Genomic DNA, 25,116 nt, shown 5'->3' on the forward strand with positions numbered 1-25,116 from the left:
TCGCCACACTACCAGAAGGATGTGGAGGCTTTAGAGAGGATGCAGAAGAGATTTACCAAGATGTTGCCTGGTATGGAGGGCATTAGCTATGAGGAGAGGTTGAATAAACTTGGTTTGTTCTCACTGGAACGACGGATGTTCAGGGGTGACCTGATAGAGGTCTGCAAAATTATGAGGGGCATAGACAGAGTGGATAGTCAGAGGCTTTTTCCCAGGGTAGAGGGGTCAATTATTAGGGGGCATAGGTTTAAGGTGCGAGGGGCAAGGTTTAGAGGAGATGTACGAGGCAAGTTTTTTACAGAGACGGTAGTGGGTGCCAGGAACCCGCTGCCGGAGGAGGAGGTGGTGGAAGCAGGGACGACCGTGACATTTAAGGGGCATCTTAACAAATACATGAATAGAACATTACAGTGCAGTACGGGCCCTTCGGCCCTCGATGTTGCGCCGACCTGTGAAACCATCTGAAGCCTATCTGACCTACACTATTCCATTTTCATCCATGTGTCTATCCAGTGACCACTTAAATGCCCTTAAAGTTGGCGAGTCTACTACTGTTGCAGGCAGGGCGTTCCATACCCCTACTACTCTGAGTAAAGAAACTGCTTCTGACATCTGTCCTATATCTATCACCCCTCAATTTAAAGCTATGTCCCCTCGTGTTGGTCATCACCATCCAAGGAAAAAGACTCTCACTGTCCACCCTATCTAACCCTCTGACTATCTTATATGTCTCTATTAAGTCACCTCTCAGCCTTCTCCTCTCTAACGAAAACAACCTCAAGTCCCTGAGCCTTTCCTCGTAAGACCTTCCCTCCATACCAGGCAACATCCTAGTAAATCTCCTCTGAACCCTTTCCAAAGCTTTCACATCCTTCCTATAATGTGGTGACCAGAACTGCACGCAGTACTCCAGGAGCGGCCGCACCAGAGTTATGTACAGCTGCAGCATGACCTTGTGGCTCCGAAACTCAATCCCCCTACTGATAAAGGCTAGCACACCATATGCCCTCTTAACAGCCCTATTAACCTGGGTGGCAACTTTCAGGGATTTATGTACCTGGATGCCGAGATCTCTCTGTTCATCTACATTTTTAGGGGCCTCACGGTAGCATGATGGTTAGCATCAATGCTTCACAGCTCCAGGGTCCCAGGTTCGATTCCCGGCTGGGTCACTGTCTGTGTGGAGTCTGCACGTCCTCCCTGTGTGTGCGTGGGTTTCCTCCGGGTGCTCCGGTTTCCTCCCACAGTCCAAAGATGTGCGGGTTAGGTGGATTGGCCATGCTAAATTGCCCGTAGTGTAAGGTTAATGGGGGGATTGTTGGGTTACGGGTATATGGGTTACGTGGGTTTAAGTAAGGTGATCATTGCTCGGCACAACATCGAGGGCCGAAGGGCCTGTTCTGTGCTGTACTGTTCTAAATTCTAAATAAAACTACCAAGAATCTTGCCATTAGCCCAGTACTCTGCATTCCTGTTACTCCTTCCAAAGTGAACCACCTCACACTTTTCCGCATTAAACTCCATCTGCCACCTCTCAGCCCAGCTCTGCAGCTTATCTATGTCCCTCTGTATCCTATAACATCCTTCAGCACTATCCACAACTCCACCGACCTTCATGTCATCTGTAAATTTACTAACCCATCCTTCTACACCCTCTTCCAGGTCATTTATAAAAATGACAAACAGCAGTGGCCCCAAAACAGATCCTTGCGGTACACCACTAGTAACTGAACTCCAGGATGAACATTTGCCATCAACCACCACCCTCTGTCTTCTTTCAGCTAGCCAATTACTGATCCAAACCGCTAAATCACCTTCAATTCCATACTTCCTTAATTTCTGCAATAGCCTACCGTGGGGAACCTTGTCAAATGCCTTGCTGAAATCCATATACACCACATCAACCGCGTTACCCTGATCCACCTGTTTGGTCACCTTCTCAAAAAACTCTAAGGTTTGTGAGGCATGACCTACCCTTCACAAAACCGTGTTGACTATCGCTAATCAACTTGTTCTTTTCAAGATGATTATAAACCCTATCTCTTATAACCTTTTCCAACATTTTACCCACAACCGAAGTGAGGCTCACAGGTCTATAATTACCAGGGTTGTCTCTACTCCCCTTCTTGAACAAGGGGACAACATTTGCTATCCTCCAGTCTTCCGGCACTATTCCTGTCGACAAAGACGACATAAAGGTCAAGGACAAAGGCTCCGCAATCTCCTCCCTGGCTTCCCAGAGAATCCTAGGATAAATCCCATCTGGCCCAGGGAACTTATCTATTTTGACATTTTCCAAAATTGATAACACCACCTCCTTTTGAACCTCAATTCCATCTAGCCTGGTCGACTGAACCTGAGTATTCTCCTCGACAACATTGTCTTTCTCCAGTGTAAACACTGACGAAAAATATCCATTTAATGCTTCCCCTATCTCCTCTGATTCCACACACAACTTTCCACTACTATCCTTGATTGGCCCTAATTTTACTCTAGTCATTCTTTTGTTCCTGATATAACTATAGAAAGCCTTAGGGTTTTCCTTGATCCTATCCGCCAACAACTTTTCGTGTCCTCTCCTCGCTCTTCTTAACTCTCCCTTTAGGTCCTTCCTGGCTAACTTGTAACTCTCAAGTGCCCTAACTGAGCCTTCATGTCTCATCCTAACATAAGCCTTCTTCTTCCTCTTGACAAGTGCTTCAACTTCCTTAGTAAACCACGGTTCCCTTGCTCGACAACTTCCTCCCTGCCTGACAGGCACATACTTATCAAGGACACGCAGTAGCTGTTCCTTGAAAAAACTCCACATTTCGATTGTACCCATCCCCTGCAGTTTCCTTCCCCATCCTATACATCCTAAATCTTGCCGAATAGCATCATAATTGCCTTTCCCCCAGCTATAATTCTTGCCTTGCGGTATATACCTATCCCTGCCCATCGCTAAAGTAAACATAACCGAGTTGTGATCACTATCACCAAAGTGTTCACCTACATCTAAATCTAACACCTGGCCGGGTTCATTACCCAGTACCAAATCCAATGTGGCCTCTCCCCTTGTTGGCCTGTCTACATACTGTGTCAGAAAACCCTCCTGTGCACACTGCACAAAAACTGACCCATCTATAGTACTCGAACTATAGTATTTCCAGTTGGAAAGTTAAAGTCCCCCATAACAACTACGAATAGGATGGGAATAGAGGGATACGTACCCCGGAAGTGCAGAAGAATTTAGTTTAGACGGGAAGCATGGTCGGCACAGGCTTGGAGGGCCGAAGGGCCTGTTCCTGTGCTGTACTTTTCTTTGTGTCTATAGACACACTGTGTCTATATAAACATTTCTGGAACAAGCCTTTCCATTCACCTGAAGAAGGAGCCGTGCTCCGAAAGCTCGTGTTTGAAACAAACCTGTTGGACTTTAACCTGGTGTTGTAAGACTTCTTACTGTGCTCACCCCAGTCCAACGCCGGCATCTCCACATCATGTACTTTTCTTTGATCTTTGTTCAGGGATCATTCTTGTGAACCTCCTCTGGACCCTTTCCAAGGCCAGCACATCCTTCCTTAGATACGGGGCCCAAAACTACTCTCAATACTCCAAATGTGGTCTGACTGGAGCTTTATACAGCCTCCGAAGTACATCCCTGGTCTTATATTCTAGCCCTCTCGACATGAATGCTAACATTGCATTTGCCTTCTTAACTGCCGACTGAACCTGCACGTTAACCTTCAGAGAATCGTGAACAAGGATTCCCAAGTCCCTTTGTGCTTTTGATTTCCTCAGCATCTTCCCATTTAGAAAATAGTCTGCCTCCGTTTCTTCTTCCAAAGTGCATAACCTCACACTTTTCCACGTTGTATTCCATCTGCCACTTCATTGCCCACTCTCCTAGCTTGTCCAAGTCCTTCTGCAGCCTGCCTGATTCCTCAATACGACCTGCCCCACTACAGATCTTCACATCATCTGCAAAATTAGCAACAGTGCTTCAGTTCCTTCCTCCAGATCATTAATGTATATTGTGAAAAGATGTGGTCCCAGCACCGACCCCTGAGGAACACCACTCGTCACTGGCTGCCATCCTGAAAAAGACCCCTTTATACCCACTCTCTGCCAGTCAGCCAATCCTCTATCCATGCAGGATATTGCCCTGAGCACCATGGGCTCTTAACTTATTTAACAGCCTCCTATGCGGCGCCTTGTCAAAGGCCTTCTGGAAATCTAAATAAATCAAGTCCACTGGTTGTCCTTTGTCTAACTTTCTTGTTAATTCCTCAAAAACTCTTAACAGATTCATCAGACATGACCTCCCCTTTACTAAGACGTGCTGACAGTCCTATTTTACCGTGCACTTCCAAGTACTCTGCGATCTCATCTTTAATAATGGACTCTTAAATCTTACCAATGATCGAAGTCAGGCTAACCGGCCTATAATTTCCCGTCCTCTGCCTCCCTCCCTTCCTAAACAGTCGTGTTACATTAGCCACTTTCCAGTTGTCTGGGACCCTTCCTGCCTTCAGTGATTCCTGAAAGATCATCACTAATGCCTCCACAATTTCCTCAGCTATCTCTTTTAGAACCCTGGGGTGTAGTCCATCCAGTCCAGGTGACTTATCCACCTTCAGACCTTTCTGTTTCCCCAGAACCTTCTCCTCAGAAATGGTCACTGCACTCACCTCTGCCCCCTGGTTCTCCTGGAACTCTGGTATCCCACTGGTGTCTTCCACCGTCAAGACTGATGCAAAGTCACTATTCAGTTCGTCTGACATTTCTTTGTTTCCTATTATTACTTCTCCAGCCACATTTTCTAGTGGTCCAATGTCTATTTTGTCCCTCTCTTACCCTTTTGTATATTGAAAAAAACTCTTCCTATCTTCTTTTTATATTACTAGCTAGCTTGCACTCAAACTTCGTCTTCTTCTTCCCCCCCCCCCCTCTGCCTTATTGCTTTTTAAGTTCTCCCCTCCTCGCTTTTAAAGGCTTCCCAATCCTCTGGCTTCCTACTAAACTCGCCACTTTGTATGCTTTTTCTTTAGCTTTTTTATTTCCTTGGCTTCCTTCATCAGCCATGGATGCCTTGTCCTCCTCTTAGCATGTTTCCTCCTCCATGGGATGAATTTCTGTTGTGCCTTCCAATTAACGCCCAAAAACTCCTGCCATTGCTGTTCCACTGTCTTCCCTGCTAGGCTCCTTTTCCAATCAACTCTGGCCAGCTCCTCCCTCATGTCTTTGCAGTTACCCTTATTTAATTGTAATATCGTTACATCTGATTGCAGCTTCTCCCTCTCAAACTGCAGGGTAAATTCTATCATATTGCGGTCACTGCTGAACACCTGAGCAGTACTCGGAGTTTCTATATTTCCTGTACCAGAGATTGTTAAACTGGCTTAGAACATTACAGCGCAGTACAGGCCCTTCGGCCCTCGATGTTGCGCCAACCTGTGAAACCCCTCTAAAGCCCATCTACACTATTCCCTTATCATCCATATATCTATCCAATGACCATTTGAATGCCCTTCGTGTTGGCGAGTCCACTACTGTTGCAGGCAGGGCATTCCACGCCCTTAACTTAACTAAACTAAACTTCTAAACTACTTGTTTAGATTCCAGTTTTCATATGTAATTATGCTTAGAATTTGAATGAATTCCAATTTTGACTTCTCGGCTATATCTGGTAAGGGGGGTTTGACAAAGTGAAATTGAGCCAAACCTGCCGGGGTTGTGGAGGATATCAAATACTAGGAAGACCAGCTGATTGATTTGACCCGCTGATTGATTTGTAATTTAACTTTTGAGAATTTAAACATCATGGTTTGGAACTGGGGCGTTTTGGTGTCTGTTTATGATCAGAAATTGTTCCATAGCATTGAATGAAATTAGAATTCGGAATGCAATGCAAGTTTCCTGCTAAAGGAAACAACACCTCCAGGTTAAAGGCATAAACCTGGTCGTGTGGTTACAATATTCTTGGGTTTGCCAGGCTTGATGTTTAAACAGTCCTGAGCTTCAGAGCTCAAATCTACATAGGATCATTTCTAAGGCCCCAAAAATGTCAAGCAGGGCAGCATGGTGGCCTAGTAGTTAGCACAACCGCCTCACGGCGCTGAGGTCCCAGGTTCGATCCCGGCTCTGGGTCACTGTCTGTGTGGATTTTGCACATTCTCCCCGTGTCTGCGTGGGTTTCGCCCCCACAACCCAAAGATGTGCAGAGTACATAAGAACATAAGAACTAGGAGCAGGAGTAGGCCATCTGGCCCCTCGAGCCTGCTCCGCCATTCAATTAGATCATGGCTGATCGTTTGTGGACTCAGCTCCACTTTCCGGCCCGAACACCATAACCCTTAATCCCTTTATTCTTCAAAAAACTACCTTAAAAACATGTAATGAAGGAGACTCAACTGCTTCACTGGGCAAGGAATTCCATAGATTCACAACCCTTTGGGTGAAGAAGTTCCTCCTAAACTCAGTCCTAAATCTACTTCCCCTTATTTTGAGGCTATGCCCCCTAGTTCTGCTTTCACCCGCCAGTGGAAACAACCTGCCCGCATCAATCCTATCTATTCCCTTCATAATTTTAAATGTTTCTATAAGATCCCCCCTCATCCTTCTAAATTCCAACGAGTACAGTCCCAGTCTACTCAACCACTCCTCATAATCCAATCCCTTCAGCTCTGGGATTAACCTAGTGAATCTCCTCTGCACACCCTCCAGTGCCAGTACGTCCTTTCTCAAGTAAGGAGACCAAAACTGAACACAATACTCCAGGTGTGGCCACACTAACACTTTATACAATTGCAACATAACCTCCCTAGTCTTAAACTCCATCCCTCTAGCAATGAGGACAAAATTCCATTTGCCTTCTTAATCACCTGTTGCACTTGTAAACCAACCTTCTGTGACTCATGCACTAGCACACCCAAGTCTCTCTGAACAGCGGCATGCTTTAATATTTTATTGTTTAAATAATAATCCCGTTTGCTGTTATTCCTACCAAAATGGATAACCTCACATTTGTCAACATTGTATTCCATCTGCCAGACCCGAGCCCATTCACTTAACCTATCCAAATCCCTCTGCAGACTTCCAGTATCCTCTGCACTTTTCGCTTTACCACTCATCTTAGTGTCATCTGCAAACTTGGACACATTGCCCTTGGTCCCCAACTCCAAATCATCTATAACAATTGTGGGCCCAACACGGATCCCTGAGGGACACCACTAGCTACTGATTGCCAACCAGAGAAACACCCATTTATCCCAACTCTTTGCTTTCTATTAATTAACCAATCCTCTATCCATGCTACTACTTACCCTTAATGCCATGCATCTTTATCTTATGCAGCAACCTTTTGTGTGGCACCTTGTCAAAGGCTTTCTGGAAATCCAGATATACCACATCCATCGGCTCCCCGTTATCTACTGCACTGGTAATGTCCTCAAAAAATTCCACTAAATTAGTTAGGCATGACCTGCCTTTTACGAACCCATGCTGCGTCTGCCCAATGGGACAATTTCTATCCAGATGCCTCGCTATTTCTTCCTTGATGATAGATTCCAGCATCTTCCCTATTACCGAAGTTAAGCTCACTGGCCTATAATTTCCTGCTTTCTGCCTACCTCCTTTTTTAAACAGTGGCGTCACGTTTCCTAATTTCCAATCCACCGGGACCACCCCAGGTGGATTGGCCACGCTAAATTGCCCCTTAATTGGAAAAAATAATTGGGTAATTAAATTTATATATTAAAAAAAAGTCAAGCAGATACATTTAGGATCCACCACAATCTGGGTGGCAGAACTGCTGCCAATAAGCTCCTGCTGGGTTGGCTTTCCGCCTGCTGTCTTGAACCGTCCAGAATTGATCTGCAGCTCGTCCTCTATGCAGGTTGACTGTTTTCTCCTTTAAACGATATGGCGACAGGGTGGTTCTGTTGTGCACTGGGAGCTTGATGCTGCAAGGCAGTGAAAGGCAAACGCTTGTGACACCTGGTAAAGTGTAAAATGGGGAAAGTTCAGAAACCTCTGAATTTCCCAAACTGACTGTGCGTGCGTGTGTGTGTGTATACGTACACGTCTGCACAGTTACAGAACATCTCTGCCTTATTGTAACATTGTCAGAGCTCATTTGTACCTCTCCATAATTGCGGTGTGACAGAATCTGAACTGGTGGATAGAGCAGAATGTTTTTCCTATTTACCATTTTGATGCGCTGTAATGGAGTCAATTGTTGAAATGCTTCTTTTCCCGCAGACTACAGCCTTAAGAAGAATACAAATTAATGCATCAATCCTGGGGTGCTGCCATATTAGTCAATGTTTAGGTTGAAGGCTATATCAAATGGCTTTAGGAGCATTATTAGACTGGGTACTGCATGATTCCCTGCAACATCCATGAGGTTACTCGTGATCGCAGACTCATCAGTCAGAGTACATTCAAATTTGTCATCAGATAAAGAAATGCAACTTGTGTGTTTCGTTTCCTTTTCTCATTGCTTCTCCACAACTCCTGTCTGAGCTGTTGCATGGAATTATTGGAATCTGTTGCAATTCTTTTAGCAAATGATTGCGTTGAAGAATATCAATTTGCCTGATTCTGTCCCAGAAGCCTGTTAGTCCTTTTGGGTTAACTTTGAAAAGCATTTCAATCTCCCTTTCTGTCACAATTGCATCCAAGCTCGTGAGATTTGCAATCATTTTTCTTTTTCCCATGTGCAGTTTTGCTGCCATCAGCCACGCATGGTCTCTGGCCAGCTGGTTAGATTTTATTTAATCATTGGCCATGACAGTCATTGGGCTGATTAACTGTTGAGGGACAGCAGTGAATCCATTCTTGTGTGCATGTATATTTTGTAGCAGGAACCACTGACCAATATTCAGAAGCTGTCCCTACTCCTATCAGAAGACTAGAGACGCATCAAGAGTTGATACTGAGATGGTACTGATCTGTTTACTGTCAGTGCTTAGATACTATACCAAATGATGCATTTATTTTTCTGACCTATGGGAGGTGACTTTTTGGGGTGCATGTGGAATTAATGGGACCCTCTTCTGCACCTCTTCATCAGCATTTTGTCTGCCTTTCATCTCAGATGCTGCTTGTCATATGCTGCTTGCTTTTCGAGTTGCTGAATTAAAATACGCATCTGTCTGCCCAAGACATTCTGGCTTTGTAATGGGAACAGATGTGGAAGCTCCATGGTTATAGTTGTACTTTTCTATCTCCTATTAACATAACTGGGAGTAAATCTGTGTCGCCCTTGTGCTTGATTTAAGATGGTGGCTACTTGTACTCCGCTTTCCTATTATACCAACTGCTTGTATCTCTGCGCCCAAGCACCAAGATGTTTCCCTTTTAAAGTCTTATCCCTGTTAAAAATCTGCTTAAATATTCCATTCAAATTGCAGCTTCCATTACTGCGAACTTGTAAGTCTTGGTGAAAGTTTTCCCTAGTTAAATACTGCAAATCTTCCAGAGAGAAATTGGTGACATTCTCCAGTGGCACTTTCTCAAAGTGCATCAACATCGGGTGACCGTAAGGATTGTGCTGACTGAACTATTAGCCTGGTGCTACTGACAGTTCTGGCTACTTCAAGGTAACAGAAGGTTCCTGCAGGCGAACTGTGCACGAGGATGAGAACTGCACTCATGAAGTAAACCAAAATCTGTGTGGCAACAGATGTATCCCTTCAGTGACTTGTCCTTGTGAAACATTTGGGTACAGGATTGACTTGTGGGTGTAAGAAGTTTCCAAGTGAACTGGACAGCACAAGTTTTACTTTGATCTTTAGGTGAGATGGGAAGTCTGCTTTTAAAAAGGAAGTTTGTACTGAGCTTTACCTACACCAGGGGAGAGTGGTCATCCTCACTTGTGAATTCTATCAAAGTCCTCAAAGCCTCCCTTCCGTCCCACCTGTCACCTGTTTTTAAATGTGCATTCCCTCTGATTGCAGATTAAGTTGAGTTTCGGAAATTTTTTGCTCTTCTGTGATGTCATCTGCATTCATTTTAGATCATAACTAGAAGCAACTTTTCCAACATGTCCACGGTTATTGAAGTTGGTGACTTCAACAGTAGCACGCCTGTTCAGGTTTGGGCTACAGGCACATTCACATCATTTCTCAATCTGCAGTTGCTGGTTATAAAGACAATTGCAGCTGATTTTAATTTTAACTTTTTAAAAAAAAATTCCAATTAAGGTGCAATATAGCGCGGCCAATTCACCTAACCTGCACATCTATGGCTTGTGGGGGCGAAACCCACGCAAACACGGAGAATGTGCAAACTCCACACGGACAGTGACCCAGAGCCAGGATTGAACCTGGGACCTCAGCGCTGTGAGGCAGCAGTGCTAACCACTGCGCCATCGTGCTGCCTTACCTTTTGAGGGTAGTTTTGAGGGGCTGGTTTAGCTCATTGGGCTAAATCGCTGGCTTTTCAAGCAGGCCAGCAGCACTGTTCGATTCCCGTACCAGCCTCCCCGGACAGGCGCCGGAATGTGGCGACTAGGGGCTTTTCACAGTAACTTCATTGAAGCCTACTCGTGACGATAAGCGATTTTCATTCATTTTTCATAGTGGGTGGGGTAGAGGTTTTCAAGTAAGCACTTAAACTTGTCCACCCTGGGGAGGGGGATAGGGTGCAATCTCCAAGATGGGGTTGTAAATCTAGCCAAACTGAGGAGCACTGACACCAAATAACTTCCAGTCCAATGAAAAGTTTCTTTCCAAGTCATTGAGTCTTGCTGCATCTCTACCTGTAGGCTGCCGTGTTGCATTGAGCTGTGTGCTGGGTAGCCTCATGAATGTAGCAATGTTTATGATCATGTCAGAGTTCTCTCCACTCTGCAGCCCTCTCCATTATGTGCAGCAGCCAATGGGATTTCCTTTTTTTCTTCTGCAGACCATCTTGATTCAAAACATCTACCGTAATCCCCAAAATAGTGCGCAGACGGCTGACGGCTCACACTGTAAGTCCCACCATTGGAGATCTGGGGTTTTGGCCGTTTTGTAGAGCAGTATCTGTTGGTCTCCTGATTTGAGGCCAGCTCAAGCAAAGATGAGGCGTAACCATGACGTTGGCATTGATCCAGGGCTTGATGTTCATTTTCCAACAAGCACTACTATTCAAATCTCTTAAGTGTGCACATAGGTTGACACAGTCTTCATGGGCATCAGTATGTCCTAACCCAGTTGGGAAGGCTGGACATAATTCATTTGACTTAAAGAGAATGTCTCAAAAAACATCAAACCCTGGTTAGTGAGTGCTAAAAGCAGTGGATTCTAGGCACCAAGTTTGGTGCTGGAGATGATTAAATAATGTGAGCTCGCACTGGGTAAGTAGAGGCTTTTCAGTACCATGCATTGCTGAGATATGCCCACAACTCAAGACCAGTATACTGATTCCGAATAACCTCAATTCTCCTTAAATTGTGGGGATCTCATGGTATAAAATTACAAGTAGGACAATTTTTGACGTATTGATTGAACCCAAGGCCCTGGAGTGTGGGGCGAGGGTCTGCAGTGGTAAAGCTGTTGCTAATTTCAGTGGTCCCGTGGCTGCACTTCCTGACATGTTTAAATCAAAATGCATCAGAAAAGCAAATGGTTTTATAGACGGTGCTCACTATAATGCATATTTGTGAGCTTCCATCTTTGGCAAATTTATGATTCTGATATATGACCTAGTAACTGGTGGTCCTGCTGCTGTTACATCATGTTAACTCCATATCTTCACAGCTTTGTCAGATGGGTTCTGATGAAAATGAAGACTCCTCACTCTGAAGGGATTAACTTTTTCTTTTCAGCTCCCCATTTGCAGTCTACCCTCAAATCAGAGGGAGTGAAGTAGGTTTGAAGTTGAATATTTTTAGAGATGTGGTGTCAAAACCTGTTACGTTTTGTATTTCAGACCATTGCGCTCTTGAACTTATACCGTAACCCTCAAAACTGTACCCAGACAGCAGACGGTTTCCACTGTAAGTTAACAAACGCATTTGCAGGTTGTCGAGTTGTATTTATAGTCAGGTGGATGTGTGTTTGTCATCGTGTTCAGTACTTTGTAATAATATAGTTTGAGCAAAGTCTAGTATATGTGTGAACTTGCAATTTTCTCAACCAGGTGGCTAACAGTGAGGATGCTCCAGTGGGATATTGGGGTGGGGGGGGGGGGGGGGGGGGGGGGGGGGGGGGGGGGGGGGGGGGGGTTGCAGCACTGTCGTTGGCAAAGATTGGAGCAGCAGACTCAAATTGAAAATCCCTTTCAGCTTGGAGTCTCTTGTTCTGACTGAGCTTGAGCCAGGTGCAGGAATGTTGCATTGGGTGTCTTTGTGTCTTAAGCCTTGGAGCCGAGGTCAGAACAGAGCATCCAATGCCAAAGTGGTCTAGTTTAGTTATTCATCGGAGTCGAACATCAGAGGTTCCTATGGTAGGGAGCAGGAAGCTCGGGTGCAGCGATAGTCAGGATTTTGTCCTTGAATGAAGCAGTTTTGGGGGGTGGGAGGAAAAAGTGAATGCAGCCGAGGGATTGATGGGGAAAGTGGCTTCTATAATGATTTTTTAATTAACTTGTAATGGGAAGTTCTCACTAATTGCAGCCTGGAATAATAATGGAATAAAATGATAAAGGCAGAAAGTAGAGATGGGATCCCCTTGGAGAATGTAGTTGTTTACAAAATACCATAATTCTAACAATATTCAATTTGCCACATGTACCACACTTGGGTACAATGTAGCTTGGCAGCACAGATCTAATGCTTTCCAAGGTTTATTTCCTTAGCAAAATAAGAAAAATTTGCTGTTTGTTTCCTTGGTTGTGTTCAACTGCAGTACGAATATTGGGTTTAGGAAATCCAAGGATGAGACTTCTAAACCGCAGGAACCCTTGGCAGAAAGATAAGCTGAAATTCTTGCTGCTCATAGCTTGAGGTTGAATAATGATTAGTCAGGTGGATAGCACAATTGAATTATTGTTGTGCTTTCATAAATCCCTTGCTTTTATTGCCATTCCATGGAAACATTGGGAGATGTTTGCTCCCTTAGGTTTACTGGTGATATGGGGAGCTGGCAGGAAAGTGCATTTGAAGCCGAGGATCAGCCTTGATCATATTGAATGGGTGGAGCAGCCTCGGTGTTTGATGCCACATGAATCCTCCAGTCTAATTTTAATCATTCATGGGATGTACGCACCACTTGTAAGGCCAGCATCTGTTGCCTATCCCTGATTGCTGTTGTGGTGGTGGTAGGCTGCTACCTTGCATACAATCTGGTGGTTTCTGTGCCTTTTCAGAGGGCAGTTAAAAGTCAAACCAATTGCTGTGGTTCTGGAATAATCCTAGGCGAGATTGGGTAAGGGCGGCAGATTTAGTCAACCTGAGAACAGGGCTGAAGCAGATGGGGTTCGAGGGCAATCTGATGGTTTTGTGGTCACCATTACTGAGACTGGCTTTTATTGCTGTTTAATGAGGTGAGTTTCAATTTCCCCTTGCAGATTGGCAGATTGTCCCCCCAGAGGGTAGGTCTTTGTAATAGTTGTGCCAAGTTAACATGGGCCCAAATGTCCTCTTTCTTTTGTATATGTTTAAGAATTGTCTAATTGCACTAGACAGAAATTAAAGAATAAGTTAAATTATATCTTGTTCATAGTGGTTTACTGTGCACTTGCTCATTTGAAGTCCGGCTTGGTTCTTCCATAGCTCAGACCAGGAGTTTACCAGTAAATGTGAATGGCCCTTGTTCCGTGTTTCTGGCATGTACAGATCTGGGGACTTTTCTGAAAAGCTGTTATGCGCCACCAGAAAAAGGCCCCACTCAGTATCTTATCAGCTTGGACAGCTCAGTCACAGCACAGTTGTCGGTGGGTTTGAGGTAAGGGGGAAAACCCCTCGAGCTACAAACATACCGGCTGGGAAGGCTTTTGAGGTCTGTTTAACACAGAATCTCCTACTCAAATCTCTAACTGGGACAGTTGCTGGGATATATTGCAAGCACCTAATTTAGACTAAGAAGTAGGGGAAGGGAAGGGATTGTGACAAGAGGGCGAGCTAAGATTAGGGCTGCTCCCACAGCCCCCTCCCCACTAAACCTATGTCTCCATCTGTGAGTTCCCCAGCCCTCCAACTTTCTGACTAGGATAGCGATTTAATCATTACAAGAAAGATATATGTAACACCAATCTGTTCCAGGGTAAATGTAAAATGAAACTTACTGGACTGTGTTCGATTAAAAACCCATGGTTGTACCCAGAGATAAAATCATCCCCTTGTTGTCATAAAAGAACCCCAAACCTGTCCATTTTCCTCCTTGACTCTTGGTCATTGGGAGTGTTTGGTGCTGGGCCCCATGGAGTAAAGAGAACAGGATTTTGCAGCCATAATTCCTTAGCTGAGAGTTTTGATCTTGACGGGGGCTAGGAAAGGGTGCATTTCTGCACCCTTTCTGCACTGGGGTTGGTTTAGCACAGGGCTTTGAAAGCAGACCAGGGCAGGCTAGCAGCACGGTTCGATTCCCGTACCAGACTCCCCGGACAGGCGCCGGAATGTGGCGACTAGGGACTTTTCACAGTAACTTCATTGAAGCCTACTCGTGATTTTCATTTCATTTCATTTCCTTCACTGAGTAGAAAGGTTATCCTGACGGCTCTTAATAGAAAGCTCAGTTTGACTGCAGTTTAGATAAGGTTACCTTTCCGCCAAAGATTGGTACAGGGGCTAGGAGACCCAGTAACTAAACAGGCTGCCTGGGCTTGACTTGGATCCACATCAAGTGTGAAATTTAATGATTGCAGGCAGGGTGTGATCAGTAACTAATAAATCCAAAAGCTGCAGTGTCCTTGATTGACCAGTCCATTTCAGTTTGGCATGACTTGTATTAATTGGGTGGATAATGTCCTATTGCATCATAAAGGTGCAGATTAAACACAAACTGGTCTTGTGTAGTAGGCTTCTATTCTATGTTTCCATTGTCTTTTATATTACTTTGGTGTAAGTTCTTTAATTTAGAAGCCATGATTTATTTGTGTCATTGCCTGTCCCCATTCTGAAGTTTGCAAAAAGAGGCTGTAGCGTCCCGAGTGATTATCACTGTCTGCTGACAGGCATGTAGCCTTAGCTTCGAGACAAAGCAATGTCTTATTTTCAGATGTGCTCCGATAATTTATCTGATCTTTCAGGAAGCTAGAAGAGAATGTGACTAAAATTAAACAGAAGGTTGTCATCTATCTGCAGTTTGATTCATCAAAATGTCTCGTACTGTCAGCCCCTCCCCCCACAGGCAGCAGCTGTGACAAATACTGTCCTCCTCTCTCACAGGAACCATGACAAATATCGTCCACCCTTCCCACAGGAACCATGAGAAATACTGTATGCCCTTAACCACAGGAGCCATTACAAATACCGTCCGCACTTCCCACAGGAGCCGTGACAAATACTGTCCGCCCTTCCCCACAGGAATCGTGACAGATACTGTCCACCCCCCCCCCCCCCCCCCCCCCCCCCCCCCCCCCCCCCCCCCCCCCCCCACAGGAAACCGTGACAAATACTGTCCATCCCTCCCACAGGAACCGTGACAGATACTGTCCATCCCTCCCACAGGAACCGTGACAGATACTGTCCATCCCTCCCACAGGAACCGTGACAAATACCGTCCGCCCTTCCCCACAGGAACCGTGACAGATACTGTCCATCCCTCCCACAGGAACCGTGACAGATACTGTCCATCCCTCCCACAGGAACCGTGACAGATACTGTCCATCCCTCCCACAGGAACCGTGACAAATACAGTCCGCCCTTCCCCACAGGAACCGTGACAGATACTGTCCATCCCTCCCACAGGAACCGTGACAGATACTGTCCATCCCTCCCACAGGAACCGTGACAGATACTGTCCATCCCTCCCACAGGAACCGTGACAGATACCGTCCATCCCTCCCACAGGAACCGTGACAAATACCGTCCGCCCTTCCCCACAGGAACCGTGACAGATACTGTCCATCCCTCCCAGGAACCGTGACAAATACTGTCCATCCCTCCCACAGGAACCGTGACAGATACTGTCCATCCCTCCCACAGGAACCGTGACAGATACTGTCCATCCTTCCCACAGGAACCGTGACAGATACTGTCCTTCCCTCCCACAGGAATAGTGACAGATACTGTCCATCCCACCCACAGGAACCGTGACAGATACTGTCCATCCCTCCCACAGGAACCGTGACAGATACTGTCCATCCCTCCCACAGGAACCGTGACAGATACTGTCCTTCCCTCCCACAGGAATAGTGACAGATACTGTCCATCCCTCCCACAGGAATAGTGACAGATACTGTCCATCCCTCCCACAGGAACCGTGACAAATACCGTCCGCCCTTCCCCACAGGAACCGTGACAGATACTGTCCATCCCTCCCACAGGAACCGTGACAGATACTGTCCATCCCTCCCACAGGAACTGTGACAGATACTGTCCATCCCACCCACAGGAACCGTGACAAATACTGTCCATCCCTCCCACAGGAACCGTGACAAATACTGTTCATCCCTCCCACAGAATGTGCAAACTCCACACGGATGGTGACCCAGAGCCTGGATCGAACCTGGGTCCTCGGCGCTGTGAGGCAACCCGTTGTGCCACCGTGCTGCCCTGAGATCTGGGAATTGTAACTGGGATTTCAAACCAAATTATTTTTGTTTCTCAGGCAATTGGCTGGAGATCATCTGGCATTGAGAATCTCACACTGAATGTCATATAAACCTGGCATTTGTTTGTCCTTTTGTTATTTTATGTTGAATTAGCCTTTTTAAATGTCCTTGTTTTTAAAATTAATGTGAGCTGTGCTCCACCCTAAATCGAGAATCTGTCTAATGAGAGTGTCAATAATCTGCTCAAATCAGTTGAAACTGGAAATATACATGGATGCAGAAAGGGCCTTTAAACACCAAGCTGTAACATTATATTCTGCAGTCTCTCCTTCCTTTCTCTGTAGGGTATGCGTTGTCTGTATAGAATGCAAGAAACAACACTTTTCATTGTATACTAATACATGTGACAATAATACATCAAATCAAAGCTGTATTTGGAATATACTGGGGTGAAAAAGGCTCTTGTTTTCGAGTATCTAAGGTGGAAGAGTGTATTTAAGAATTTTGTTTGTTCGGCATGATTTGTATAAGGTCAATCGGATACTGCAGCTTTGTTAAACGTGTCGGGTTTGACGTCAACTGTGACTGTATGAAGCTTGTCAATTTGTGTCTCTTGTTAGGTGCTGTTGGTGATGTTGAAATGCAGGAACATTATGATGAGTTCTTTGAGGTAAGTGATGCGTGCTTTCTTGATTTATGTGCAGTTGGATGATGTGAAATTGCTATCTGCTTTCCTTGCAGTGACTAGGTCGGTTTCATTCTTCCATCTGAGTGTTTTGCATCCATGATGTCATCTATTGGAAATACAGCCAAGAAAAACAAGTTGTCCACAATTTGGACCAAGATTTCGGAGAATATAAATACATTTACATTTTTGGGAGAGGAGTTTGTTTGCTCCTTTTAGATATGAATTCAAAACTAACTGGGGGCAAAGGTTTGCCTTCCATCATGAGAGGAGGAGTTTCACCCCAACCAATCTATATCATTGTCCTCAATAATCAAATAGTCTGAATTGCATTTAACTGCCTTTATCACCTTCAGCTTCCTCCACATCTTGTAGCTATCCAATCTAACCTTGAATGTTTACACTGTTTCTGCTGTAACTCCTAACCTTGGAAGTTAATTCCACAGCTTTGCAACTATGAAGAAGTTTCTCCTGGTATCTTTTCAATCTCGGTGGTTAATTTTGTATCTCATCCTTGCCTCTTAAACGTTTTGTTCTTTATTCTTTCATGGGATGAGGACATTGCTGGCAAAGCCAGCATTTGTTGCCCGTCCCTATTTGCCCTTGAACTGTTACCCAGTTGTGGGTCAACCACATTGCTGTGGGTCTGGAGTCGCATGTAGGCCAGACCAGGTAAGGACGGCAAATTTCCTTCCCTAAAAGCTAATGAACCAGATGGTATTTGTCACCATTCCTGAGACTGGCATTTTTATATTCCAGATTTATTAATTGAATTTAAATTCCATCAGTTGCTGTAGCGGAATGTGAACCCTCATTACCTGGACCATTAACTTGGGTCTCTGTAGCTAGTGACATTAGCACGATGTAGCGTAACTACAAGAAAGAGTCCGCCTCTATATACCCCATTCAATCCTGTCATTGCATAAAATATTTCTATCTTGGCCCCTAATTGGTGCTCTAATGAAAAACACCTCCCATGCGTCTTTTTTGACACACATTTCCGTAACCACACAACATTCCACTGAATCTGTGCTCCTATTCACCAAAATCTCAATGTTCTTCCAACAGCGAAGAGCCCAATATTGCAGCCAGTACTCCTAAGTTAGGTCTTAAATGGTTTTCAATTGGCTCTTTTGGGGGAGACACTGGCGTGGTGGTGATGTCACTTGCTTGTAGGGTTGAATTTGAATGGTGAAGGCAGGATTCTTGAAACTGTGGAGGAACAGAGGGATCTTCGGGTCCACATATATATGGTTCCCTCAAAGTTGCCACCCAGGTTGATAGGGTTGTTTAAAAAGGCATATGGTGTGTTGGCTTTCATTAACAGAGGGATTGAGTTTAAGAGCCGCGAGGTTTTGCTGCAGCTTTTAAAAATCCTGGTTAGACCACACTTGGAATATTGTATCCAGTTCTGGTTGCCTCATTATAGGAAGGATGTGGATGCTTTGGAGAGGGTTGTTGCTCGTTCTGGGTGAGTGTGCTTAACACTCAATTTGGCTCTGTTTCGTTACTTAGCTTTGGAGTCGCCAGGTATTGTTAAGATACCACCACAAGTTTCAAGGTCAAGTTCAAAGCAATAAAACCATACACCAGTTAGTAAGTTCAAACAAGACACGTTTATTATATTACAGTAATTTACTAATCATGCATATAAACTATAAGACTAGGTTAATCCTACCACTAATAGGCCAAATACTTATCTGGACAAGGGGACTACCGGATCAGGGAACAACGGCTTCTAGCTTTGTCCTGGGTCCGCAGGCTTCCAGTGGTTATGGTCTAAAGGGGTCAGGAGTGTCTATTCCCGTAGCGTGTGTTGTGACACTTACTTGTTGGCGGCTGGTGTCCCGACCTCTCCTCCTCAAGGCTCTTCTGCTGCAACGGTGTTCTGCTGGGAGGGCTGGCTGGTCAAGGAGAGGCTGGCAGAGAGAGAGAGCTGGGGTCGCAGTCTCTGTCTTATACTCCTCTCAGGGTCTTGCGCCCACCTGGGCGGACCCTCTATACTCTCACAATCGATTGGGTCTCTTCCCAATCGATTGATTTGAATTCCCCAATAACGGGGCAGTATCTCGATCACTGGGGCGGTTCTTGGGACTCATTGTTTTGGGCTTCTTTTGCGCCGTAAAGTCAGGCCTTCCATTGAATGTATCGATTAGTGTTAACTTGTTTCTTCTTTTGTGCCTGGGGATCGCCCGGTATCGCCTCATTGATAATATGTTAACTGTTTCTTTTCATAGTGTTGTCTGGTTTCGGCAGCAGCCAAAACTGGTTTCTGCAGCAGTCCAAATATACAAGCACTCTGCAAGCTGCTTGCCTTTTACAACCTGTCCATTTTCCCTGCATTCCTTGCAATCTTCCATTTTGTGTTTGGGCAGTGGTCACCCCAGGTGGCTACAGGGTACAGAGGAGATTTACCAGGATGCTGCCTGGAATGGAGGGCATGTCTCATGATGAAAGGTTGAGGGCGCTAGGGCTTTTCTCACTGGAGCGAAGCAGGAAGAGAGGTGACTTGATAGAGGTGTACAAGGCGATGAGAGGCATGGATAGAGTGGATAGCAAGAGACTTCCCCAGGGTGGAAATGGCTGTCACGAGAGTACATAATTTTAAGGTGATTGGAGGAAGATATAGAGATGTCAGAGGAAGGTTCTTTTACACAGAGTGGTGGGTGTGTGGAAGCACTGCCAGCAGAGGTGGTGGCGTCCGAGTCATTAGGGACATTTAAGCAACACTTGGACAGGCACATGGACAGCAGTAAATTGAAGGGGTGCAGGTTAGGTTGATCTTAGATTAGGATAAATGGTCGGCGCAAAGGATGTGAGGCAACCTGCCTCTACCACCCTCCAGGCAGTGCATTCCAGACTGTCGCCACCCTCTGGATAAAAAAAAGTAAGAAGTCTTAAAACAGGTTAAAGTCCAGCAGGTTTGTTTTGAATCAATAGCTTTCGGAGCACTGGTGAAAAAATTGAAGAACTAGGGAATAGGGCCAGTATGGCTCTGAGGAAGAGCAGACAGGGAGATGTTGCTGAAAACAGCGGGACTGCTGGCCTGAAGTGCATATGTTTTAATTCAAGAAGTATAACAGGTAAGGCAGATGAACTGAGAGCTTGGATTAGTACTTGGAACTATGATGTTGTTTCCATTACAGAGACCTGGTTGAGGAAAGGACAGGATTGGCAGCTAAACATTCCAGGATTTAGATGTTTCAGGCGGGATAGAGGGGGCTGTAAAAGGGGTGGAGATCAGGAATAAGAAGGGTGCAGTCACAATGTTGGGGGTTTACTACAGGCCTCCCAACAGCCAGCGGGAGATAGAGGAGCAGATAGGTAGTCAGATTTTGGAAAAGAGTAAAAACAACAGGGTTATTGTGATGGGAGACTTCAACTTCCCCAATATTGACTGGGACTCACTTAGTGCTAGGGGCTTGGACGGGGCAGAGTTTGCAAGGAGCACCCAGGAGGGCTTCTTAAAACAATATGTAGATATTCCAAATAGGGAAAGGGCTGCACTGGACCTGGTATTGGGATATGAGCCCGACCAGGCGGTAGAAGTTTCAGTCGGGGAGCATTTTGGGAACAGTGACCACAATTCAGTAAGTTTTAAAGTGCTGGTGGACAAGGATAAGAGTGGCCCTAGGGTGAATGTGCTAAATTGGGGGAAGGCTAATTATAACAATATTAGGCGGGAACTGAAGAACCTAGATTGGGGGCGGATGTTTGAGGGTAAATCAACATCTGACATGTGGGTGGCTTTCAAATGTCAGTTGAAAGGAATTCAGGACCTGCATGTTCCTGTAAGGAAGAAGGATAAATATTGCAAATTTCAGGAACCTTGGATAATGAGAGATATTGTAGGCCTCATCAAAAAGAAAAAGGAGGCATTTGTCAGGGCTAGAAGGCTGGGAACAGACGAAGCCTGTGTGGAATATTAAGAAAGTAGGAAGGAACTTAAGCAAGGAGTCAGGAGGGCTAGAAGAGGTCACAAAAAGTCATTGGCAAATAGGGTTAAGGAAAATCCCACGGCTTTTTACACACACATTAAAAGCAAGATGGTAGCCAGGGAAAGGGTTGACCCACTGAAGGACTGGGGAGGGAATCTGTGTGGAGCAAGAGGAAATGAGCGGGGTACTAAATGAATACTTTTCATCAGTATTCAACAAAGAGATGGAATTCATAGATTATCATAGAATTTACAGTGCAGAAGGAGGCCATTCGGCCAATCGAGTCTGCTCTGGCTCTTGGGAAGAGCACCCTACCCAAGGTCAACATCTCCACCCTATCCCATAACTCAGTAACCCCACCCAACACTAAGGGCAATTTTGGACGCTAAGGGCAATTTAGCATGGCCAATCCACCTAACCTGCACATCTTTGGACTGTGGGAGGAAACCGGAGCACCCGGAGGAAACCCACGCACACACGGGGAGGATGTGCAGACTCCGCGCAGACAGTGACCCAAGTAGGAATCGAACCTGGGACCCTGAAGCTGTGAAGCGATTGTGCTATCCACAATGCTACCATGCTGCCCCTTGGTGGATGTTGAGTCTGGAGAATAGCCAATGTTGTTCCTTTGTTTAAGAAGGGTAGCAAACATCATCCAGAGAACTAAAGGCCGGTGAGCCTTAGTCAGCGGTAGCGAAATTACTGGAGTGAATTATTCGAGACAGGATCTACTCCCATTTGGAAGCAAGTGGATGTATTAGTGAGAGGCAGCACGGTTTTATGAAGGGGATGTTGTTTCTCACTAACTTGATAAGAGTTTTTCGAGGAACATAGAACACTACAGCGCAGTACGGGCCCTTCGGCCCTCGATGTTGCGCCGACCTGTGAAACCATCTGAAGCCTATCTGACCTACACTATTCCATTTTCATCCATATGTCTATCCAGTGACCACTTAAATGCCCTTAAAGTTGGCGAGTCTACTACTGTTGCAGGCAGGGCGTTCCACACCCCTACTACTCTCTGAGTAAAGTAACTGCCTCTGACATCTGTCCTATATCTATCACCCCTCAATTTAAAGCTATGTCCCCTCGTGTTGGTCATCACCATCCGAGGAAAAAGACTCTCACTGTCCACCCTATCTTACCCTCTGACTATCTTATATGTCTCTATTAAGTCACCTCTCAGCCTTCTCCTCTCTAACAAAAACAACCTCAATTCCCTGAGCCTTTTCTCGTAAGACCTTCCCTCCATACCAGGCAACATCCTAGTAAATCTCCTCAGAACCCTTTCCAAAGCTTCCACATCCTTCCTATAATGCGGTGACCAGAACTGCACGCAGTACTCCAGGTGCGGCCGCACCAGAGTTATGTACAGCTGCAGCATGACCTTGTGGCTCCGAAACTCAATCCCCCTGCTGATAAAGGCTAGCACACCATATGCTTTCTTAACAGCCCTATTAACCTGGGTGGCAACTTTCAGAGATTTATGTACCTGGATGCCGAGATCTCTCTGTTCATCTACACTACCAAGAATCTTGCCATTAGCCCAGTACTCTGCATTCCTGTTACTCCTTCCAAAGTGAACCACCTCACACTTTTCCGCATTAAACTCCATCTGCCACCTCTCAGCCCAGCTCTGCAGCTTATCTATGTCCCTCTGTATCCTATAACATCCTTCAGCACTATCCACAACTCCACCGACCTTCGTGTCATCTGCAAATTTACTAACCCATCCTTCTACACCCTCTTCCAGGTCATTTATAAAAATGACAAACAGCAGTGGCCCCAAAACAGATCCTTGCGGTACACCACTAGTAACTGAACTCCAGGATGAACATTTGCCAGGTCACAAAGATGATTGATGCAGGTAGGGCAGTGGATGTTGCCAATATGGACTTCAGTAAGGCCTTTGACAAGGTCCCTCATGGCAGACTGGTACAAAAGGTGAAGTCACATGCGATCAGGGGTGAGCTGGCAAGATGGATACAGAACTGGCTTGGTCATAGAAGGCAGACAGTAGAAATGGAAGGGTGCTTTTCTGATTGCAGGGCTGTGACTAGTGGTGTACCGCAGGGATCAGTGCTGGGACCTTTGCTGTTCGTAGTATGTATAAATGATTTGGAGGAAAATGTAACTGGTCTGATTAGTAAGTTTGCGGACGACACAAAGGTTGGTGGAATTGTAGATAGCGATGAGGACTGTCAGAGGATGCAGAAGGATTTAGTTCGTTTGGAGACTTGGGCGGAGAAATAGCAGATGGAGTTTAATCCGGACAAATGTGAGGTAATGCATTTTGGAAGGTCTAATACAGGTAGGGAATATACAGTGAATGGTAGAACCGTCAAGAGTATTGACAGTCAGAGAGATCTAAATGTACAGGTCACTGAAAGGGGCAACACAGGTGGAGAAGGTAATCAAGGAGGCATACGGCATGCTTGCCTTTATTGGGCAGCACGGTAGCATTGTGGATAGCACAATTGCTTCACAGCTCCAGGATCCCAGGTTCGATTCCGGCTTGGGTCACTGTCTGTGCAGAGTCTGCACATCCTCCTCGTGTATGCATGGGTTTCCTCCGGGTACTCCGGTTTCCTCCTACAGTTCAAAGATGTGCAGGTTAGGTGGATTGGCCATGATAAATTGCCCTTAGTGTCCAAAATTGCCCTTAGTGTTGCGTGGGGTTACTGGGTTATGGGGATAGGGTGGAGATGTTGACCTTGGGTAGGGTGCCCTTTCCAAGAGCCGGTGCAGACTCGATGGACCGAATAGAACATAGAACAGTACAGCACAGAACAGGCCCTTCGGCCCTCGATGTTGTGCCGAGCAATGATCACCCTACTCAAACCCACGTATCTACCCTCTCCCCGTAACCCAACAACCCCCCCTTAACCTTACTTTTTAGGATACTACGGGCAATTTAGCATGGCCAATCCACCTAACCCGCACATCTTTGGACTGTGGGAGGAAACCAGAGCACCCGGAGGAAACCCACGCACACACGGGGAGGACGTGCAGACTCCGCACAGACAGTGACCCAGCCGGGAACCGAACCTGGGACCCTGGAGCTGTGAAGCATTTATGCTAAGCATCATGAATGGCCTCCTTCTGCACTGTAAATTCTATGATTCTACGTTTGGCCGGAGCACTGAGTATAAAAATTGGAAAGTCATGTTGTAGCTGTATAGAACCTTAGGTCGGCCACACTTGGATTATAGGGTTCAATTCTGGTCGCCACACTACCAGAAGGATGTGGAGGCTTTAGAGAGGGTGCAGAAGAGATTTACCAGGATGTTGCCTGGTATGGAGGGCATTAGCTATGAGGAGCGGTTGAATAAACTCAGGTTTGTTCTCACTGGAACGACAAAATTGAGGGGCATAGACAGAGTGGATGCCCAGGAGGGTATTTGCTGGAGCTGTTGGGGAAGGTTTAAACTAATGTGGCAGGGGGATGGGATCTGATGTAGGAAGGCGGGGGGGGGGGGGGGGGGTTTAAACCGGGGCCAGATTCGAAAAGCAGTAAGGGGGAAAGTGTAAGGCAGAGAAGCCATAGTCAAAAATCAAAAAGGGCCACAGTGGAGGGTACAGTGACTGAGGAGAGTGTGAAAAGGGAGGTGGTCAAAGCAGGATTGAGGGTGTTGTACCTAAATGTGCGCAGTATACGGAACAAGGTAAATGAGCTTGGTACGCACTTTGAAATTGGCCGATACGATGTTGTGGGCATCACAGAGACGTGGCTGCAAGGGGATCAGGGCTGGGATCTAAATATCCAAGGATATATGTCCTATCGAAAGGACAGGCAGGTGGGCAAAGGGGGCGGGGTTGCATTGTTAGTAAGGAATGAAGTTAAATCGATAGCAAGGAGCAATATAGGAT

General features: G+C 45.7%; 1 protein-coding gene across 2 annotated transcripts in view; it reads left to right on the forward strand.

The window, feature by feature from the left end:
* u2af1 (U2 small nuclear RNA auxiliary factor 1) overlaps nucleotides 1–25,116 on the forward strand; it is a 92,617-nt gene that overhangs the window by 15,103 nt on the left and 52,398 nt on the right. For both annotated transcript variants that reach the window (XM_038801297.1, XM_038801296.1), the window contains exons 3-4: nucleotides 11,899–11,965; nucleotides 17,244–17,293. In XM_038801297.1, the coding sequence (XP_038657225.1) occupies nucleotides 11,899–11,965; nucleotides 17,244–17,293 (117 nt within the window). The remainder of the gene's footprint in view (nucleotides 1–11,898; nucleotides 11,966–17,243; nucleotides 17,294–25,116) is intronic.

This window comes from Scyliorhinus canicula, chromosome 7 (assembly GCF_902713615.1).
Source record: "Scyliorhinus canicula chromosome 7, sScyCan1.1, whole genome shotgun sequence".
Taxonomy (NCBI): Eukaryota; Metazoa; Chordata; class Chondrichthyes; order Carcharhiniformes; family Scyliorhinidae; genus Scyliorhinus; species Scyliorhinus canicula.